This window comes from Cynocephalus volans, chromosome 5, assembly GCF_027409185.1.
Source record: "Cynocephalus volans isolate mCynVol1 chromosome 5, mCynVol1.pri, whole genome shotgun sequence".
NCBI lineage: Eukaryota > Metazoa > Chordata > Mammalia > Dermoptera > Cynocephalidae > Cynocephalus > Cynocephalus volans.
Window position 1 is genome coordinate 165,232,196 of NC_084464.1, and position 19,214 is coordinate 165,251,409.

Sequence of the window (19,214 nt, forward strand, 5' to 3'; positions counted from 1 at the left end):
GAAGCTGGTGTTGCCTGTGAATGTCCCCGTTGAAAAGGAGAGCTTCAGAATGGCCGTATTTTGCCCCTTTAAGAAAAACTGTTGGCTTGAGTTGGGTGAGTACCTGAGCACTGCCACGTTAGTGTGACTTCTGTCAGTTCTGGAGTTGGTGGTGTCCGGGACGCTCTGAGGCGTCCTCTGCCATCCGCGGTCCTATGCCACCATGAATCGCTGCACGTTTCTCACTACATCACTGTCACAATTCCAAGATGTTTCTCAACATTCTCAAAAACATGATAAAGTTTGTATCTCTAATGTAAATGGTAGTCTGTGTTTCGATGTCATATTCAAAACTGGAAAAACAAACAATAAATTTCAAGCTCTGAGAGGCTTTTGCTGAGACACGTTATCTGGCATAGGACTACGGTAATTCCAAATTAATTCTTAACAGAACATTCTGAACCCAATCAGTAGATAAACTCCCTGAACAGAACTGTTTTATTATTATTATTATTCTGACTGGTTGTAATAATGATTAAGGGGAAAAAATTTGATACAGCCGTTTCAATCTATTGGAAAAGAACGATGCGTCATATTTGTGTTATAAATCTTTCAGTATCATATAAATGTTAAAATCTTCATCACAAATTACTTGGTCACAAATTACTTAGTATATTTTTGCATACTCCTCTATAAAAAGACAGTTCCTCAATTTTCCTCTCTATGAATTGGAATGAAGCTAAAACCAGGGTTTTTAATTCTCTTCGGTTGCATATCTTTAGTTGCATAGTAATTATCATTTAATTATATTTAGTTGGATAACTTTTTATTATTTTAAGAAACACTTCCTTTTTTCACCTAATTTACTTCAGCACCCCATTATAGTAATGTTAAGAAGGTTATTATGGCATTTTTCAGGTGAAGAAATTATGATATATTGGGTGAAAGGGTCTCACATTCGTGTTCAACTACTTGGTACCAGAAGTCAAAACTAATCTGTTGTTTCCTAGTTTAGGGCCTATGACTTTATGTCACCTCAGGGTATTAGAAAGCTTGCAGAATTTATCTAGAAAGTGCCAAAGCACTGTGAATTAATCAAAATGGAATGAAATATTTGCATAATTTTGACTATTTGATGGTCAGAAATAATTTTATTCCTTATTTTACTCTTTTAGGTTCCATAAATGAAAAGTTACCCCAACGAGAAGGAGCAGGACAAACAGGTAACTATCCTAAAATGAATTTCCATGATGACATGTGACATCTAACAATATCTATGCCTTAAAGTGATCTCTCAAGTGAAAATACCCTAGTATTGAAATGAGAGGTGAAACAGTTTATTAGCTCTTTATTCATTCAACAAACAGTGATTCGGCCCTTACTATTGCCAGTTACCTCGCTAAGTGTTGGGCATATATTCTGCTGGAAAACCCATCGGGTCGGTCCTCATCAGGGTTTCTTAGACTCGGCTTGTGTTGGGACCAGCTGTAGATATTGTTAGGTACCACCTGGAGAATCTGGGTCGGTGCCCGTGGAGAGAACTCCGAGGTTCAGTAATTTGGCTTCTCATGTGATCACTGAGGTCCCTGACAAAGATGTCTCCCTCTGCTTTAGGAGAAGGAATGATACTTTTTCCACATACAGCAATCACTACCTCTGAGAATGGTAAAAACAAGAACCAGGTAGAACAGTTCGCCATTTCCCTGAAAGCCATTGTTCAGCAGCTGTAACCTACGTGCCTGTGAGGAGCTCCCAGGAAAGGCCTCACCCTGCTCTCTGTGCCTGTTCCTCAGTTATCACACTTTAGTCCCGAGGACACATTTCTGCTTTCACATCCACTTTTAAAGTTAAAAGTTAGTTACAAGATGAATCAAAATTATGCTATAGTACCAAAACCTTGGGCACTTTTCTTTTTTCTGAAGTGGGTTATAATACAATGGACCAGAAACAAACGGAAGTAATATAGAGACAAATAGACCTGAGTTATGGTCAGCCCAATTCCTTAAGCATGTATTAAAACTGTGCCCCTGCCCTGAAAGAATTTGTAGAAAGATGTCTGTATTTTTAAGACATTTTCATGGAATACGTACAAACTGGCAGATGACTAAACATCGACCTAATCCTGTTCATTGTGATGCATATTGAACCCACTGTGGAAAGAAAGTCTGTGGGGAATTGGTATATGGACACAGAAATGAATCTAAGGGAAGAACGTGTCTCCACTACTGGAACCCCCTTGGTCCGCAGACGTGTGCATAGCAGGGGGATTCCTGAAATTAAGCAACAAAGCCGGTTTAAAGATAAAAACGGGAACTTTAACAAACTCTAATAGATGGAAACTGAAAAACACAGCTCTGCGTGGATTTTGTTTCACTCCCTTAAGGCTGAGTTCAGTAGCTGCGCTGGGTTTATGTTGGCATAGAGCTGTTCAGGGCACAGGGCCGTGCAGGTGAGAGTGGTCACGGTGAGGGAGGGAGGGAAGGACACAGGCAGAGAACGGAACAGCCTCTGGAGCTGGAGCTGGGCGGGGGGGATGGGCAGCCACAGGCAGTCGCCACCCATGTCCTCTGGAGCCTGTCCCCATGGTTCGCCAGGCCGGGTTTACACACAGTCAAGACCTACTGACTTGAGGAGTGGGCTGGAAGCTCCAGAGTGGTGACCTGCTCAGGCCTCAGCAAAAACGCACACCAGTAATAGCGCATCGGGTGGTGTTCTTTTAAGACTCTTAACATGTTAAATATGTTTTAAATGTGTTCCCCATTTCATTTTAATTTTTTGGAAGAAGATTCCAAACTATTCAACAGCAACATACTCCTGGTTGATTGTTACTGTCAATGTTGCACTTAAATATTTCAAATAAGTGGTGCTACATTTTTATCAGTATTTTGACAGCAAATTTTTTCAGGAGGTCGTTCAATGTGACAGTTTAAAAAAAATCCTTTTTGGTTTTTCCCCAAAAAACCTTATGAGAAACTTCATTTTTATTCTACAGACAACCGGGAAAGTAATGAATAATGGTTAACTAGATAAGCCCTGCGGCCAGCCCTCATCTCCACCATACTTTCTTGTATTTTTGGTCCTGAAATTATAATCTAACAAAGTTGCATGAACAAGCTTGGGTGAAAGATTAGGGGTTCTCTTGGGAGTCCTCACTGGTGCCTTGTAACAGCCTCCGGGCTGGGCCCAGCTTCTGGAGAAGGACCTCAGAGCCCGGTCACCTGCCGTCCTGCGGCGCCTGGAGTACTTCACCTTACAGTGTACCAGGGAGCCCTCTGTGTGCTTTTCAGTTGATTAAAGACTGCTCATTTGAAATGCGTGTCTTGCACACAATGGATATGGAGTTCTTTTCCAGTCCTCCGACCCCTGCCGATTTCTCTTACAACATCTAGGGACCTGAACTCGTGACTTTTCTGACTTGAGCTTCCTTTCCCATCCGTATTATTTCTCTCACTCCCCATCATCCTTTGGCCCACCATAGGCTCCAGTAGTTTAGAGCCACATTGAACATCTGGCTCAGGGAACTTTGGTTTTGGCCACGAGCAGCGTTTTAAGGGAGCAGCTCACAGGAGTGCCCGTTCACTGTGTGGGTCATGGGTGGTGTCTGGGTGATGGCGGGGCTGCATGTGAGTCCTGGCATCCGTCGGTCTGTGCACTTACTTAACTTACTCTCATGATTGTAGTCTCCTTGCAAATCTTTTCCGTTCTGAATTCAGATGATGCCGTGGCCCCAGCGCTGGAGACTCAGCCTCAAGGAGATGAGGAAGGTGAGCATAAGTGGGGTGGCAAAGGCAAGGGCTTGGCTGCAGAGGGAGGCAGGTGGGCGAGCAGCGGGATACGGAGCACGTGGCCCCTCCAGTGGCCTGAGGGCACCCGCTGTTTCTCTTCTGACTTTGGAGCAAGGGTTTTTTTAAGTATTGCCACGTGCTTTCATGTAGCAGAATGCTGAGGGTTTGGTTTTTAAATCAAAATTCATGAGTCAAAATTTTTCAGATTTGGATATTATAAAATGCTTATTTCAAAAGGTGCAATAAAGTATGCCATTTTCCCTGTTCATGTCTCACATTTTTATAAGTAGTCAGGACAAGGATAAATTTCCAATATTTACCTTTAATAAATTGTCCTAGGTATTTGCCATATGTATAACAAATTCTCACGTCAGATGCCTTAAGAATTTCAAGACAAAATACAGAGAATACACAGTATAAATAAATCAAAGATTAAAATGTAAAATTGCATCGTGCTTTGCAACGGCACTAAGTGCTCTGCCATGTGAGCACATGCACTAATTCGCTGAGTGCTCAGAATGCCGTCCCACAGATGCAGACGCTGAGGTCGTCTGTCTAAGGTCATGTGTATGACACTCATCAAAGGGGCGTCCGAGCACAGAGGTCTGCATCAGATCCTCTGTTGTCAGGCACTATTCAATTTTATTTGTTAAACATTACTAAAAAAGATATGTTTCTGGCAAGTTTTAGGCAAAAATTACATTTTACACATTGTGCTTTGTATTAAATTTTTGAACTGAGTGAAAACCCTGTATAATATATGAAGAACGATCTTCACCACACGGGGGTGTATTTATGTTCTTTGGACTTTTTCCCAATACCTGATTCTTTCATAGTGACCTGTCTGGATTCAAATAGCTTGTAAATACATGTTTGGATGAAGAATCAATATGCTAAAAATAATAGTTTTAAATGTATGTTGTTATTTCCTTTTGTCTCATGCATATAATCATTTTAACTACTTCTTTTAAAATCTACTATGTGTATTTATCTGTTGTCTTGAGTTTCTGGCTTTTAGGCTACCTGCTGAGATCTTTAATGGAAGAACTTGTGCTTTCATGATGAATTAGAAATGGTTCTCGTTTTGTTCTGGTTCACTAGATATCGCGTCACGCTACCCTACCCTTTGGACTGAACAAGTTAAAAGTCGGCAGAACAAAACCAATAAGAATTCAGGTAAGATGGGGCCCTTTGTAACGAATGATTTAATATCCAGAAAATGGTTTTATCTCCTTGAGGTTAGATGTATAACACAAATTTGACATTTCTAATTTTTTAAAGTCGTCAAAAGATTTATCTGTATATGCCAAACAAACTATTGTTTTAGGTATAAAAACAGAAATGGTTGTTAATAAATATTTGATTTTGACCTAGTTTCAGAGATGCCAAAACACTTGGCTAATTTAGTTTAAAAATTTCAAAATTATGTGAATTGCGTTTGCTACAAAAAAGTGTTTGACAGAAGGTTTACCTTTTAAAACAGACTATTCTAACCTTTTGTAGAAAAGTAAGGGGTTGCTTCATTTTCGGTTAGTGATTTTGACTGGTTTGGTGAAAACCGATTCTTCCTGTAATTTCCGTTTAAGCGCTCAGCTGGTTGCCTCTGTGTCTCCCCTTGCCTTTTCAAATGAAGATGCCATAAGTTCTCATGGAAAGAAGGCAGCTGTGTGAGCGTAGAAGAGTTCAGCTGCTGAGGGGGCGCAGGGTCAGTAACAACGTGACTGCTCTGTGATAGCCTCCAGTGACAGATTCGCAAACATTCACAGGGCAGCCTTCACAGGAAGGCTTCCACATCTGTGGTTGGGTGCTTTCTTTTAAAGTGTATTTTGAATAACCACTTACAAAAAATCAAAAGGGTTATCAACGTTTAGGATACTCAGAGTGGTTTGATTCTCTTTTCACCTACCTCGGTCCCTTATGAACACATCCGTAAAAGGATCGGGGGCTGGCCGGTGAGCTCAGTTGCTCAGAGTGCAGTGTTATAACACCGATGCCAAGGGTTCGGATCCCTATACTGGCCAGCTACCGAAAAGACCCCAAACAAAGCAAAACAAACAACACAGAAGATCTCTTGAGGGGACACACCTGGGTCTTGATACGTTACCAGCTACCCCAAAGCCCCAAGGCAGACGCTGTGCGGGGGGAATGTTTACCGATCTGCAGCTGCACAGGCAGCATGGTGACGACGGGGCCGTGAAAGGGCAGTAGAGGGTTGACACGTGTTTGCTGCGTGATTTCCGCCCCACGAGGCTCCGTGACCCCTACCTCCAGCCCCTGTATCTCAAGTGCTTATCTCCCCTTGTTACCACTGAGAATTCCTCTTCACCCTTGTTGGCCTCTGAGAGCTGAAAGGGAGAACTTCAAAGTTGTGACCATCAGCTACGTGTGCACAAATGACAGGAACATTTAAACCTATTTGTAGAATTAAAAATGCTTTGCCTCAGAAATGACTGTTATGGACAAGTTTGCCCTATTGCATAGAGATAGTAACCTCTATGCTTCTCTCATGAACTTTAGAAACCGAGTTGTGTTCAATTTTGTTCTCTTTTCAAAAGTTTTCTTCTTTGATTTGTTTCTGCGTTGCACAAATTAGTGCACGGGGAAATAATTAAGACGTGGTGTGTTTCATTTCTACTGGTGGGTCTCGAAAGCTTCTCATGAGAGAAGGAATGTGGCGCTATCTAAACTTAATTTTAGAAACAAATGCAACATCATTGTCCACAATGTCACTGGAATACACATTTTTTAAAGAAGCAGATTTAATTGTCAGTAGAAAACCGTCTCAGGTTTTGGCAGCTTAAGTTTCAGTTAATAATAAGCTTGTGGAAGAAGTGCATATTTAGTACATTTTTGTGTTTCACTTTTACTTGCTGTCACTAGATTTTCAAGCCTTTAAATGACCTGCCAATTATCATTGACCTGTAAAAACTGAGCAGGCTTTTAATATTTAGTCAGACTGAAAATAATGTTTCAGGAAATTTCAGTCTATGTAAGTTACCCTACACCATAATTTGATTTAAATCAGCCTAAATGAGTAGAATACAAGGAGATGACATTGAGTCGATTTATAGACATGGGGCATAGAATTACTGGATCATATTTGTGTTTAATACCAGCCATCCAGCTATGTGTTCTTTCTGAGGGTCTGAAGAAAGACCTAGTTGGCACTTTAAGACATTAAAAAATAGCATTTAATTTATTAAGCTTTAACAATGAGATGGCAATCATAGGATTAACCTAAAGACTACAGTTGTCATTGAAATTTTAAACATCAGAAAAGTTTTATTTGTATTTAATTTTTATTTTTAAAGGATAACTTTACTTATAATCATCTTCAGTAGACATAGGCACATTTATTTAACACAACATAAATAATTTGTGACTTGTTTATTATTCTATATTTTAAAAAAATTGTCTAAAGAGATTAGTACTTTTTCATGTTCTTTTGTGGAAAAGGACAGATTGGAAATGCATTACATTTTTTCCTCTGATGTTTTGTTATATCAGCTAAAAGCAGTACTTTCCCCCATGAGTTTACACCAAAATAATACAATATTAGTTTTGTTACTAAATCCTATGTAGAATATGACTGCCATGCATCACGGTGCACATAATGGGTTCACATTGTAAGCATGTGGTCAAATACGCTTTGTAGCCAATAGTGATAGTCATTTTTAGAAGGGACTTTCTTGCAAAGAAAAATAAAGTACTATGAAAATCTGCACATTGCCACTCACTAAATATTTAGTTATTAAATTAATAAAGAGTTTTACTATCATAGTGTCCATGGGTATTCTGATGGTATCATTATTTTTTTTTCTAAAACAAACTAAGTAACACAAATGAACAAAAAATAACCAAATGGATAAATAGCTAGAAAAGAGAGATAATCCAAGTACCACTGTAGTTAATTGCTGAACTTATATTGGTTGAAATTCAATATTGAATATAAATGAAATATTCTACTGTTGGTTCATTTGGTAAGAAAACCATTACTTTTACTGTGTGAATCAATATACCTTAAATAGATGAGTAAAATCTGGAATTGCTTTTTAATTAAGAATACATTACTCAATTTTTCCTATTCATATAAAATTGGGTGCTAACTTCTTTACTGTCCTGAATATTGTTCTATTCATAGAAGGTACATAAAATGATTACAAGATTTTTATCACATATGAAGTTTTGTAAGTTACTGTCTTTTAATTATATAAAATTTCTCATATATCTATTTATTAAACAAGTATAAATCTCACTTGTACTCTTTCCCTGTGGCACATCAAGTGCTTCCCAGATTTCTGATTTCCCTTAAAACCCATCTAGAATATTAAAGAAGAGACTGCATTTTTTTTGTTGTTGTTGTTGAAAAAGCTACAAGGGGTCTTTAGAAAGTTCGTGGAAAGATTTGTATTATGGTTTTGTTCTATATTTCCACAAACTTTTTGAAGTATCCTCATATTAACACCATCTCAAAATAACAAGTGCTATTCACAAATTACAAAACCAATGTGCTTAGGGTTTTGCAACCCATTCATAACAAAAAGCATTTTCTCTAGAGTAAAAACATCAGATCATGGCATTTTGATACCAGCTGAGGGGTTCTTCCCTGCACGACGGGGAGGCACAAATGTGGACAGTTTTCACATTGCAGGTGCCATTTGCGGTCATGGCACATGACTCATAGAAAGGAGAGCTCATGACAAACGAGTATAGCTAGTGTAAGGCCAGCTTCGTTCTGTATTGGCAGAAAGACTATTTGGTGAGAAGAGTTAATTTAAAAATCATCCTTAAACTAACTGTGTGTATACTTACATCTGGGTGATGTCCCTCCCCTGCAAACAGGCACCATATCCTTTTATGGATTAAAAAAAAAAAAAGAAATGGGGCGAGAACCATATTGCTGTCACCATGTTATTGTCAGGTGGCATAATCTTTTACAAAACACTGGGAACCAGATGACTGCCATCATGTTGTTTTTGCTCTAAGTGCACAGATTTCTTAAATCCATGCTAGAGAACTTGCCTCGATTTCCATCAATTAGCTAGTCTTTTGCAGGATCCTGCAGTGGGAGAATTATTCTTCCTGTCACTGAAGATAATGTAAAAGGAGTGAAAGTAGGTGCTTGACCTCAAGAAGCTTCGATGAGAACATTTCTGTACTAGGGACTTAGAAGTGCTCTGCAGGGCCCTGGGCGTCCTGCCCCAGGAGGAGGAGATGGAGGGGAGCTGGGCTGGGGATGGGGTGGCCTGCGCTGGTGTTGTCTCAGGCAGGAGAGGGTCCGGGACCTGCGCGCCCTGGAACCTGACTATCAGAGTGAAGTGACAAACGTGGAACCACACTCAGGGCACTGAGCCGGCACCCAGATTTGGTGGCTGGCAGTCAACAGGCCACTCCACCTGACGCGCTGTTCTGCTGTCGTTCACCTCAACACTCCCTGCCCAGGTCCCCGCAGATCGCTATTGAGAGTGCTTAGTCACGGGGGACAAGTTCCCGTCCTCTGCTCATCTCACTTCTGTCTGAAACAGGCCCCACCGTGCCCGGTTGTCTGGGGTTTTCTGTGACTCTGATCCTCTTGGCACAGGGGCACCTGCTCCCTTGGGCATGAGTTCTCCTCGGCATTTTTGGAAAGGACCTTTCCTGTGACAACAAGGAAAAGCAAAGCTAAATGAATGCCTGATGAAGAGCAGAAATGGATCTTAGCAGCACAGGGTGGTCTCCTAGCTCGTGTCTGTGCAGCGGGCAGGTGGCAGGCTCGGCTCTGTGCTGCCCGCTCCAGCTCGCCCTCCTGTCTACTGTCCCCTGCCGGCCTGAGATGTTTTCCTCTTTGATTGGACATCTTCTTTCCTGCCTCCACAAGACCTGTACTCACTAGCGGATGAAGATGAGAGACCCAGTGGTTGGTGACACGTCAGAGAAACTTGCCTGCTGGTGTGTGCACACCTCTCACCAAATATCAGAGCTCCAGGGGTCCGGGGTCCTCTGGTGACTGACGTCGGGGCGATAGGGCTGCTGCAACACGTGGCTCCCCAGACTCACCCAGCTGCCACTCTTCTTCTGGTCCTGGCAGTGGCACTTCTGACTGCCCCCTTCCCACGGTGCTCCCGAGGGAGTGTGGCCCAGCAGCTGGGCGGGCGTCTTCACACGTGGAGAATGCCCCCGTCTGATGCTTCGCCTCTAGAGGGCAGAGGGCTCCGGGAGGTTCGTCTTCTGCTGTTCTTCCTGAGCCTGGTCACACGCTACCCGGAGACTTCTGAAGCCTGAGGCAGCACCACGTGGGTCCCGTGTGTCCACTTGGCGGGCCGTGGTGCCCGGTCATGTGGTTGAAGGAATGTGTGGGTGTGACTAACACTTAAATCCATAGACTCTGAGTCCAGCCGGTCACCCCACATGCTGGGGGTGCAGGGGAGTCATAGAAGGACACAACATGCCAAGCTGGGGTCTCAGCGTGTGGAGTGGAGGTGGCTGAGCTCTTTGCTGCCTATAGCTTGGGGACCCCACATGGACAAAGAAGTGTGCTAGAGGGTCTGATGCTAGTGAAGGGAAGGAGGTGGGACTCAGGCCAGGGTCCCCTCCAGGGGGTCAGAAGGGAAGGTGAGGGTCACAGCATGTGAAGAGAGGGGGCAGTGTGGCTTTTCTCTGTGAGGAGGCCGCATGCAGGCGTTTCTGTCTGCTACCCCCTAAACGTGAGCATGGTGACCTAGGGTGGACGGGTCTGGGTCTGCTGGACGTGTGCAGCGTTATGTTTCCTCCCCACTGGGGACACCATGGAGTTGGAAACAGCCACGGTGAGCAGGGCCAGCCTCGTCACGGCCAGCTTCACAGCCAGTGGTGGTTTGGGACCGCCGAGGTTCTCCCCCACTCTGCACCCCGGGTCAGGGTGCTTCACCATCAGGACCGGCCGGGCAGGGCACTGACCCGGGACCCAGCATACTCAGCCGGCCCATCTGCCCCGCCCTAGCAGACGCTGCTGCCCGTGGTCACCTGCAGGCACATGATGAGGCTGAAGCTCTTTGTCACAGGCTCACAACCAGGTGCAGCTTTGCAGATAGTGCAGAATCTGGGCACTTGCAGTCTTAGTTACTTATTTTAAATCTGAAGCTGGCGATGCGGCACGTCTGGTTTCCCTCCCTCCCGGCTCTTCGTGTGTTCCTCTGGGGCCAGAGGCAGAGCTCCAGAGACCTCCTGGGGAGAATGCTTGTCAGGGCACGGGACACGTGCCTCCATCCGCCCCAGTGACCCTCCTGCTTTGCTGGCCTTTGCATTTACCGTCTTTTAAACTTTGCATGCGAGCGGGAGAAAACATGGAGGGCCCAGTTTTGTCATCTGTGAAAACCCTCCTCCTGCTTGGGAGAAAAATGTGCCTCCCTCCGCAAACCACTAAAAAGAGCTCTGTTTTATATCCACGGAGATACCCTTGATGTTTGCAACGTCCCACAGTTTTATGGAACCCCTCAGTGGAAATATTTTTCTACTCTATTCAGGGTTGATAATTTTTGTTTTATTTCACATATTAAAATTAGTGCCAAAAGATAATTATCTTTTGATTCTGCTTTAAATCACGCTAAATTGCATTCCCTAGGGGAAGATAATATAAATTATGTTTTCTGTTTTCATTTCTAAGCTTTTCCTTTTCATTCTGTTTTTCAAACATAACATTACAAAACATCAAAATACAAATTAGATTCTTAAATTATAAAGTTTTGGTCATTTGAAGAGATGAAAATATTACAATAAATCAAATAAATCCTCTTAAATGTAGACTGTAAAAGTATATTATTTAAAAACATTAATCAATCTACCTAAAATATGCATAACTGAATTTATCCAATTTTCCTAATTATACAAGGGGATTTTAATTTTAATCATATTTAATTTTCAGATTTCAATACCCACTCAAACTGTGGTTAAATAATCAGGATGCAGCATTTCAACATAAGTACAGAAAATAATAATGAAAGCAAGCAGATTACTTCTAAGCTGGTGAGAACACACACCAGCACACATGTACATGTATAGGCCTCTGCGCTTTCACCATGCAAGGAAGTATATTTGACTGATACTTTATTCTCTGACTGTAAATGAGATTCAATTCACCATTGAGTAATGAGCTAGGATATAGTTTCCTTTATAGAAATATAGCTACAGTACACAGAACACACATACACACACACACACACACACATATAGAGTATACATACGATGTGTATAATGTGTACATAATATGCTTATAATGCATCAGACATGGTACTATGTGTTCTAATGCATAATATAACCTAATTCTTAAAATAGCCCTGTGCACTTGGGGTTGCCTTCTCACAGGTAAGTACATTTTTCAGATCTACGCTTTGGCTGAGCCTGGAGTTTAGCCCAGACCTGTGATTCTGGCTCCCTCCCGCTGCCTGCAGGTAGACAGGCATGTTCAGTTCCACAGCCAGTGGCCTGGCCACCCTGCAGGTGTATCTGCAGCGACCGTATTGAGGTTGCTCAATTGTACACATACCTGTGGACGCATCTGTCCCAAGTGCCTGCCGACCAGCGAGGCTGTGCTTCGGGAGGGGAGATGGTCCCAGAAGTGACCTTCTGGCAAATAGCTCCAGGCAGAAGCTCAGCACAGACACAGGGACGGGCTTCACATGTGAGAAGCAGGACAAAGAGCGTCTCCACTCAGGACCCCACAAGCAAAGCCACGTCTCCCTCCTTGTATAACCCAGGAAGGATGGCTTTGGACTGAGGGCAGGAGGGAGTGGTAGGCACCCGCATGTTGACAAGGCGCATCAGGATGCACTAGCTCCAGAACGCCGCCCTTCCTGCATGCGGGAATCCAGTGGACTGAACGGATCTCAGGCGTGTATGCTCCTTCCCCCGTGTGCCGTCTGTCTCGTGGAGCCTTTTGGCACACAGGAATTGTGGCCGCTCCTGCTTAGAGCCTAGCGTGGCCCCTGGAAAGCACAGAGGGTGTTCATTGTTTGGGGGACTCTGGGCTGATTCTCAAATTTAGCTGTGCAATCCTGATCGAAGCATTTCGCTTCCCTGAGTTTCAGCATCTCATCTTAAAAATGGTAATGATAAGACTGACCTCACAGGGAAGCCCCCAGTACTCAGCCCGGTTGGATCCATCTGTGTCCAGTCCATATATAGGAATGGAATTAACCTCCAGTTGTGCACATCCAAGATCAGTACTGGACTTTGCAAATAACGAGGATTCTGGGTATTTCTTGAGAATCTTCTCTGTGTGAGTTTGTTGCAAAAGTAACCAAGTTTTGGAGCATCCATCTCATGGAAGTTATAATGACAGGACACGTGTGCTGAGTGCCCGTGGCCATCCCACCCAGAACATGCCCAATCTCGTCTAATACACACTGAGAAAAAATTCACCTGTTGCAATGAAATTCGTGGGGTTGTTTTGAGTACTGATTTGGTTTGAAGTATGCACTGACTGACATGTCTCCTTTTGCTTTTCTCACTTAAGAATGAAACTTAATAGAACAGATTTCACAGGGACTCTGTGTCTTTGGCCTGCTCATCAGTTAGCTTGAAGATTAAATGAGAGTTGATGTGGTCCATCAATAATGGAGGGTCATTTTGCAAATGAGACCAGAATCCCTGCTTCCACCTCTACGGACAGCAGCAGCAGGCGTCTCCACCGATGGCCCCTTTTCTAAACACGTCTTGTCTTGCAGAGAGCCACTCTGTCCCAGCTGTGAGCAATGCACAGTTATGTCAGGTGGTTAGTAAAGAATTTTACCAGCCCTTCCTCCTTCTGAATAGAAGAAAGTTCACGAAGCTGATGAAATCATGTCTGTACAGCTCACCCTTGTGCCCTGCTGACTGCTGAGGGCCTCTGCCAGGCGCGGCCCATCACCCCAGTCGCGCTGAACTGGATGGCTGCACTGTGAGTTTAAAGACATGTCAGTGCATCGCTAAGGAATTTGACTCAGTCCCCAGGAGCGCAGTGTGTGTATGTGCACACGTGCATGTGTATAACCAAACACATGTTCAGTCATCGCTTTGACCTAAACAAACACCACCTGCGTGTTTTCAGCAGTTTCCTGCAGGTTCTGTGTTCTCCTCGGCTCTCTCCACCCTGTCTGTCCTCCATCCCCTTCAATACACCACATCCTACATCTCTGTCTCTGGAAATGCTGGTACACAAGTGTTTCTCTGAGCTTTTGACTGAAAATCACACTAGTGACTAATGCCAAAAGGTGAAGGAAGTTCAAAAAGTTCGTGGAAAAGCAGAACTGGAAGATCTGAAGGACCTGAGGACATCAGGCATTTCAGATGAAAAGGCAAACCAGGGAGAGGTCATTCTAAAGACATTTGGAAAATCTTACTCAGGTACATTTTTATTAACATATCTGCATTAAGACACAATATTTAAGTCATTTGAAGGTTCTGTATTCTCACAGATAGATTTGAAGTTAATATTGACATTTTCTTACACTCTCGGATGTCTGGGGCCCGCCTGGCCGGGCCGCTCCGAGGGAAGGGCTGTTTTCATGCAGTCCTCACTTTAGGTGTGAGTAGCTGTTGTGATCCCCTTTTACATATTAAACAATACCATTCGCCTAAGCCGTAGTTGAGGGTCCAAGTGACTGCTTGACGCTTCAGTTTATCTTGTATGTTTATCACTAGGGTGCGAGTTTCTGAATTTCCTTTCAGGGCTGTCGGGTAGGATAGGTTAAACTGTTGAGAGCAGCCAGCCTGTGAGTTAGCGTCTTGTCTGGTCAGGAGTGCGCTGTTCTGCCCACATGCAGTCCTGTCCTGGGGGCTCAGAGTGGGCAGGGCTGTCCCCTGCAGCAGGGACGTCCCCTGCAGCAGGGACCAGGGCCGTCTCTGCTAGAGAGACTGATTAAAAATAACATCAACAGCGACTCTGAATGGGGAAAGAATAAGAGGAAATGGTAATTTAAAAATGTAAATTTTGCATGGGATCTATTAACATTAAAAATTATTTCTTACTTATATGAAATTTAAATTTAACCTGGCATCTGTATTTTACCTGACAACCCTGAGTGTATCAAATACAATTCCCTGTGCACAATCTTGGTTTAGGACATTTTCAGTTAGGGAAAAGTTCCTTTAGCTTTCTTCAAAAATAAAATTTGACACAGTGTATTAGTCTATTCTGGCTGCCATAACAAAACGCCACAGACCGTGCACCTTAAACAACAGAAATTCATTTTCTCACTGTTCTGGAGACTGGAAGTTCACAATCAAGGTGCAGGCAGGGTGGCTCCTTGTGAGGCTTCTCTCTTTGACTTATAGATGACTGTCCTCTCACTGTGTCCCCATATGGTTTTTCCTGGTGTCTCTTCCTCTTCCTGTAAGGACACTGGTCATAGGTGATCAGGTCCTACCCTTATGATGACCTCATTTATCCATAACTAACTCCACAAAAGTCCTATTTCTGATTACAGTCATGTTGGGGGTTAAGGCTTCAACACATTAATTTGGGGGGTATGCAATTGGGTTGTAAGGAGCAGGATAGAATCATTTCTGTCAGTGTGGCTTGGCTTTGGATTTTTTTCATTGAAAACAAACCCTATAAGTAAAAAGGCCCAGCAAAGAGGTAAAATAGACCCTGGTCTGTCCCCCATCCCTTCTCTCTGCAGCCACTCTAGGTCCAGATATTCTTCTGCTGAGAAGTTCCTTTGCCATAAGAATGATTTTGTAGCCTAATAGATAAAGCAATCCTAGCAAAAGCCATTTGGATGTATTCTTACCAATCTGTGATACCAGTTTCTATTTTGAACTAAAATGAAATTTATTCCACTAAACCAAATGCTGGCTAAAGACAAAAGTGAGATATTTTATATAAAATGGTTATTTCTAATTAGTGATTATTATTATTTTTATGAAAACCAGCTAAGTACAGTTCACATTAACTAAGACTAAAAAGTGTGTGTTTCTATGAAGCCACAGCAATTTGTCTGTCCCTTTTGCCAGTGGGGATGTTTCTTTCAAATGTTCTTGGTGCCACCCAAGCATGCTCTTGAGTATTTATCCACAGCTGCAGGGTCTCTGATGAAGAACACGATTCCAGTGCAATTTCCAGTAATGCATACTACATAAAGCACATCACAGCAAAGGTTTTATAATGAGTCCATGTACCACGTGATTTACCTTTGATTTGTACATTTGTAGATTTAATATGTTTTCAAAACTGAAATTTTTAGCTAAGCTAAAAAGCATCAAAGGAATTTTCAGCCTTTATTATTAATGCTTTAACCCTTCTAAGGCAGAATTAGACGTTGCAAATTGTAGAGTTTGTGGTACGTTCAATTCACCGGAAGACTCACATGACTATTAGATGAATGGTTTGGGAAGACATTGTAGAAAAGGCTGGATGACATACTAGCCAATAGAAGAGATCCAGTATTTTTATTTATAGTTAAATCCCAGACTAAAAGACATTCTCTCCAACCTCGTGGTTTTATTGCTCATAATTTTTTGAACTCAACTTGGGAAATAAATTTTCCAAAATTACTCTTAACTAAAAGGCATTTTTTCTCTTTTGTTTGGAAACTTAGAAATAAGTTTGTCCTTCTGTTTTGGTGTGACTCTACATCAAGAAGAACAAGATACTTTCTATTTTAGAGGCAATTTTTAAAACTAAAAAAAAATTAGAAAAGTTTCTTTAAAATGCTTGGTTGGGAAGGGAGATTTTATTAACTCAAGATTTTTTAAAAAATATTTTAAGCACTTTTCAATGATTATGTTTTCTCATGAGTGCTGAAATATTTATCTAAAGCCATTGCTTTTGTTTATGAAATAGCAATGTGTTACAACCAAACTTCACGATAAGTGAAATTATGGCTGTATAAGACATCCCAGGTTGAAGAAGATGCTGGTAAATAAATTACTAAATGTATTTCTCTTTGTGTCGCCTAGCCTCTATGTTTAAAAATTTCTTCCTTTTATCCTTTTTATGCCTTTTTATAATTTGTACAGCTGTGTTGAACAGCTAGTAGATGCTTAATAAAATACTGAATACTTACGAGTTTCCTATGCATCTTGTAATGTTTTTAGCTATTTTTAGAGGTGACAAAGTGAAGTTTTAGAGTTTTGAGCAATGAAATCACGGGGAGAAATCAGAATGACTTTGATTAGCTCAAATAGCAGTTGTATGGGGATAAGTACGTAGCCATGCTAGGAGCCTAGGTGGTACGAGTCAGTCTCTGGTATTAGAATTTAACTTTTGATGCCTTTTCCTCAGGTTTGGAACAATATTTTACTTTATATTTGATAGACTTATTTTTAGAGCTGTTTTAGGCTTATAGAAAAATTGTGCAGAAAACAGAGTCCCCGCATACCCCCTTAACACCCCTACCCTTCACCTGTTTCTCCTGCAATTAACATCTCGCATTACTGTGCTACGTTTGTTACAAGTGATGAGCCAATATTGATACATCATTACTTACCCACTTCCACCGTCTACATTTGGTAGTTCACTGTTGGCGGTGTGCGTTCCATGGTCTTCACAAGTGTGTAATGACATACATCCACCATCGCCGCGTCACGCAGAGTAGTTCCACTGCCCCGAAAGTCTTCTGCGGACTTCCGAATAGCCCACTATCCATGCCTCCCTCGCCCATCCCAACCTCTGGTGACCACTGATCTTCTCATTGTCTCCCTCATTTTGCCTTTTCTTGAATGTCACATAGTTGGAATCGTGCAGTCTTTTCATGGACTGACAGCTCATTTTTCTGTAGCTCTACCCAATATTCCATTGTCTGCACGTAGCACAGTTTATCGACCTTTTGAAAGACATCTTGGTGGCTTCCAACTTTTGGCAATTATGAATCAAGTTGCTATAACATTCATATACAGGATTTTGTGGACGTGAGGTTTCAACCCATTTTAATACCTAGGAACAGGATTGCTGGATGTTGTGACCGTGCTCAGCTTCACGAGAAGCTGCCCGACTGTCTTCCCGAATGGCTGCACCGTTCTGCACCCCCTTCAGCAGTGAAGGAGACTTCTCGTTGCTCCATACCTCACCTGAACTTGGTGTTTTTAGATTTTAGCCTTTCTAACAGGTATGTGTGGTGTCTTGTTATTGTTTTAATTGCAATCTCCTGATGACTTATGATATTGCCTGTCTTTCCAAGTGCTTATTTGACATCTGTGTGTCTTGTTTGGCGGGGTGTCAGTTCAGGTTTACAGCTGTTTTAGGTTTATAGGAAAATTGTGCCAACTTCCTAACGTTAGCCACTGTCTAATTGATTAATTGGGTTGTTTTCTCATCACTGAGTTTTAAGTGTTCCTTGTATATTTGGGGCATGTCTTTTATCAGATATGCGTTTTGTAAATATTTTCTCCTTGTCTGAGGCTTGTCTTTTTAATCTTTTAACTGTATCTTGAGCAGAAATTTTCAATTTTAATGAAATACAGCTTACCAATTATTTTTTTTGTGGATTGTGCATTTGATGTATCTAAAAAGTCATCACCAAACACAAGGTCATCTAAATCTCTTACAGTATCTTCTAAGAGTTATACTGTTTTGCATTTTACACTTAGGCCCACGATCAATTTTGAGTTAATTTGGGGGAAGTGTGTAAGTTCTGTGTCTAGATTCATTTTTTTTCTTCTTTTTGCATGTGGATGTCCAGTTGTTCCAGCACCAGTTGTGAAAATACTGTTTCTCCATTGAATCACCTTTGCTCTGTGTGAAAGATCAGTTGACTATATTTGTGTGAGCCTATTTCTGGGGTCTGGAACGATTTTAAAACTTAAAAGTATTCAGAAATTGGCCATGGGATGAGTGGCTGCCCGGGAGTAAAATTAGAAGTAAGAGACTGAGAAATTAGATATTGTACAAGAAGGCATTGAAAAAGATGCAACTTCTTGTCAAGGAATCTTGACAGAATTATCAGATCTGGTCACAGGTGCTTACCATGAATTCTCAACTCCTAGCTGCGAGGGAGCCAATTTTTCACAGTACTATATCGTATATCGGTTATATTTCTGCTCCTTTGAAAAGTTCCCCTCTTTGACAGAAAAACAGAGATACTGAGGAAAGTTCTATAGGAGGAGGGTTTGGAACATCTGTTGTGGGTGTTGTTTCTAAAAAGATGTTTGGGACTTTTACAAATCTGGGAGACATGCCCCAAATAATATGAAAATGAATTTGTAAAAAGAAAATTAGAAGAAAGGGGAAAATTGAAGGTAACATAATTTTAATTACTAAGAAAGGCATTTTAAGCACTTTGTCGTGGATGGAAAAGGGAGAAATATCTCTACTCCTTGCATTTACTGCTGTTTATACACTCGTTTTGGAGAACAGTGTGTTTTTTAAAAAGTCTTCTTTTCTCTATTCATTTCTTCATCTTTTGCAAGAGCATGTAACTTGTGATGAAGCTTGTCACTGATGCAGCGGTAACTGTCTGAGCTGTACAGGGACTATCTTTGAAAGAGGACTAGCGAAGGTCTCAGATTCCACACACC

The 19,214-nt window shown here is 42.0% G+C and overlaps 1 protein-coding gene across 1 annotated transcript in view; it reads left to right on the forward strand.

The window, feature by feature from the left end:
* The window catches only part of SMOC2 (SPARC related modular calcium binding 2), a 185,061-nt gene that overhangs the window by 83,453 nt on the left and 82,394 nt on the right, over positions 1–19,214 (forward strand). The window contains exons 5-7 of the mRNA XM_063096809.1: positions 1,155–1,202; positions 3,693–3,743; positions 4,866–4,940. Of these exons, the coding sequence (XP_062952879.1) occupies positions 1,155–1,202; positions 3,693–3,743; positions 4,866–4,940 (174 nt within the window). The remainder of the gene's footprint in view (positions 1–1,154; positions 1,203–3,692; positions 3,744–4,865; positions 4,941–19,214) is intronic.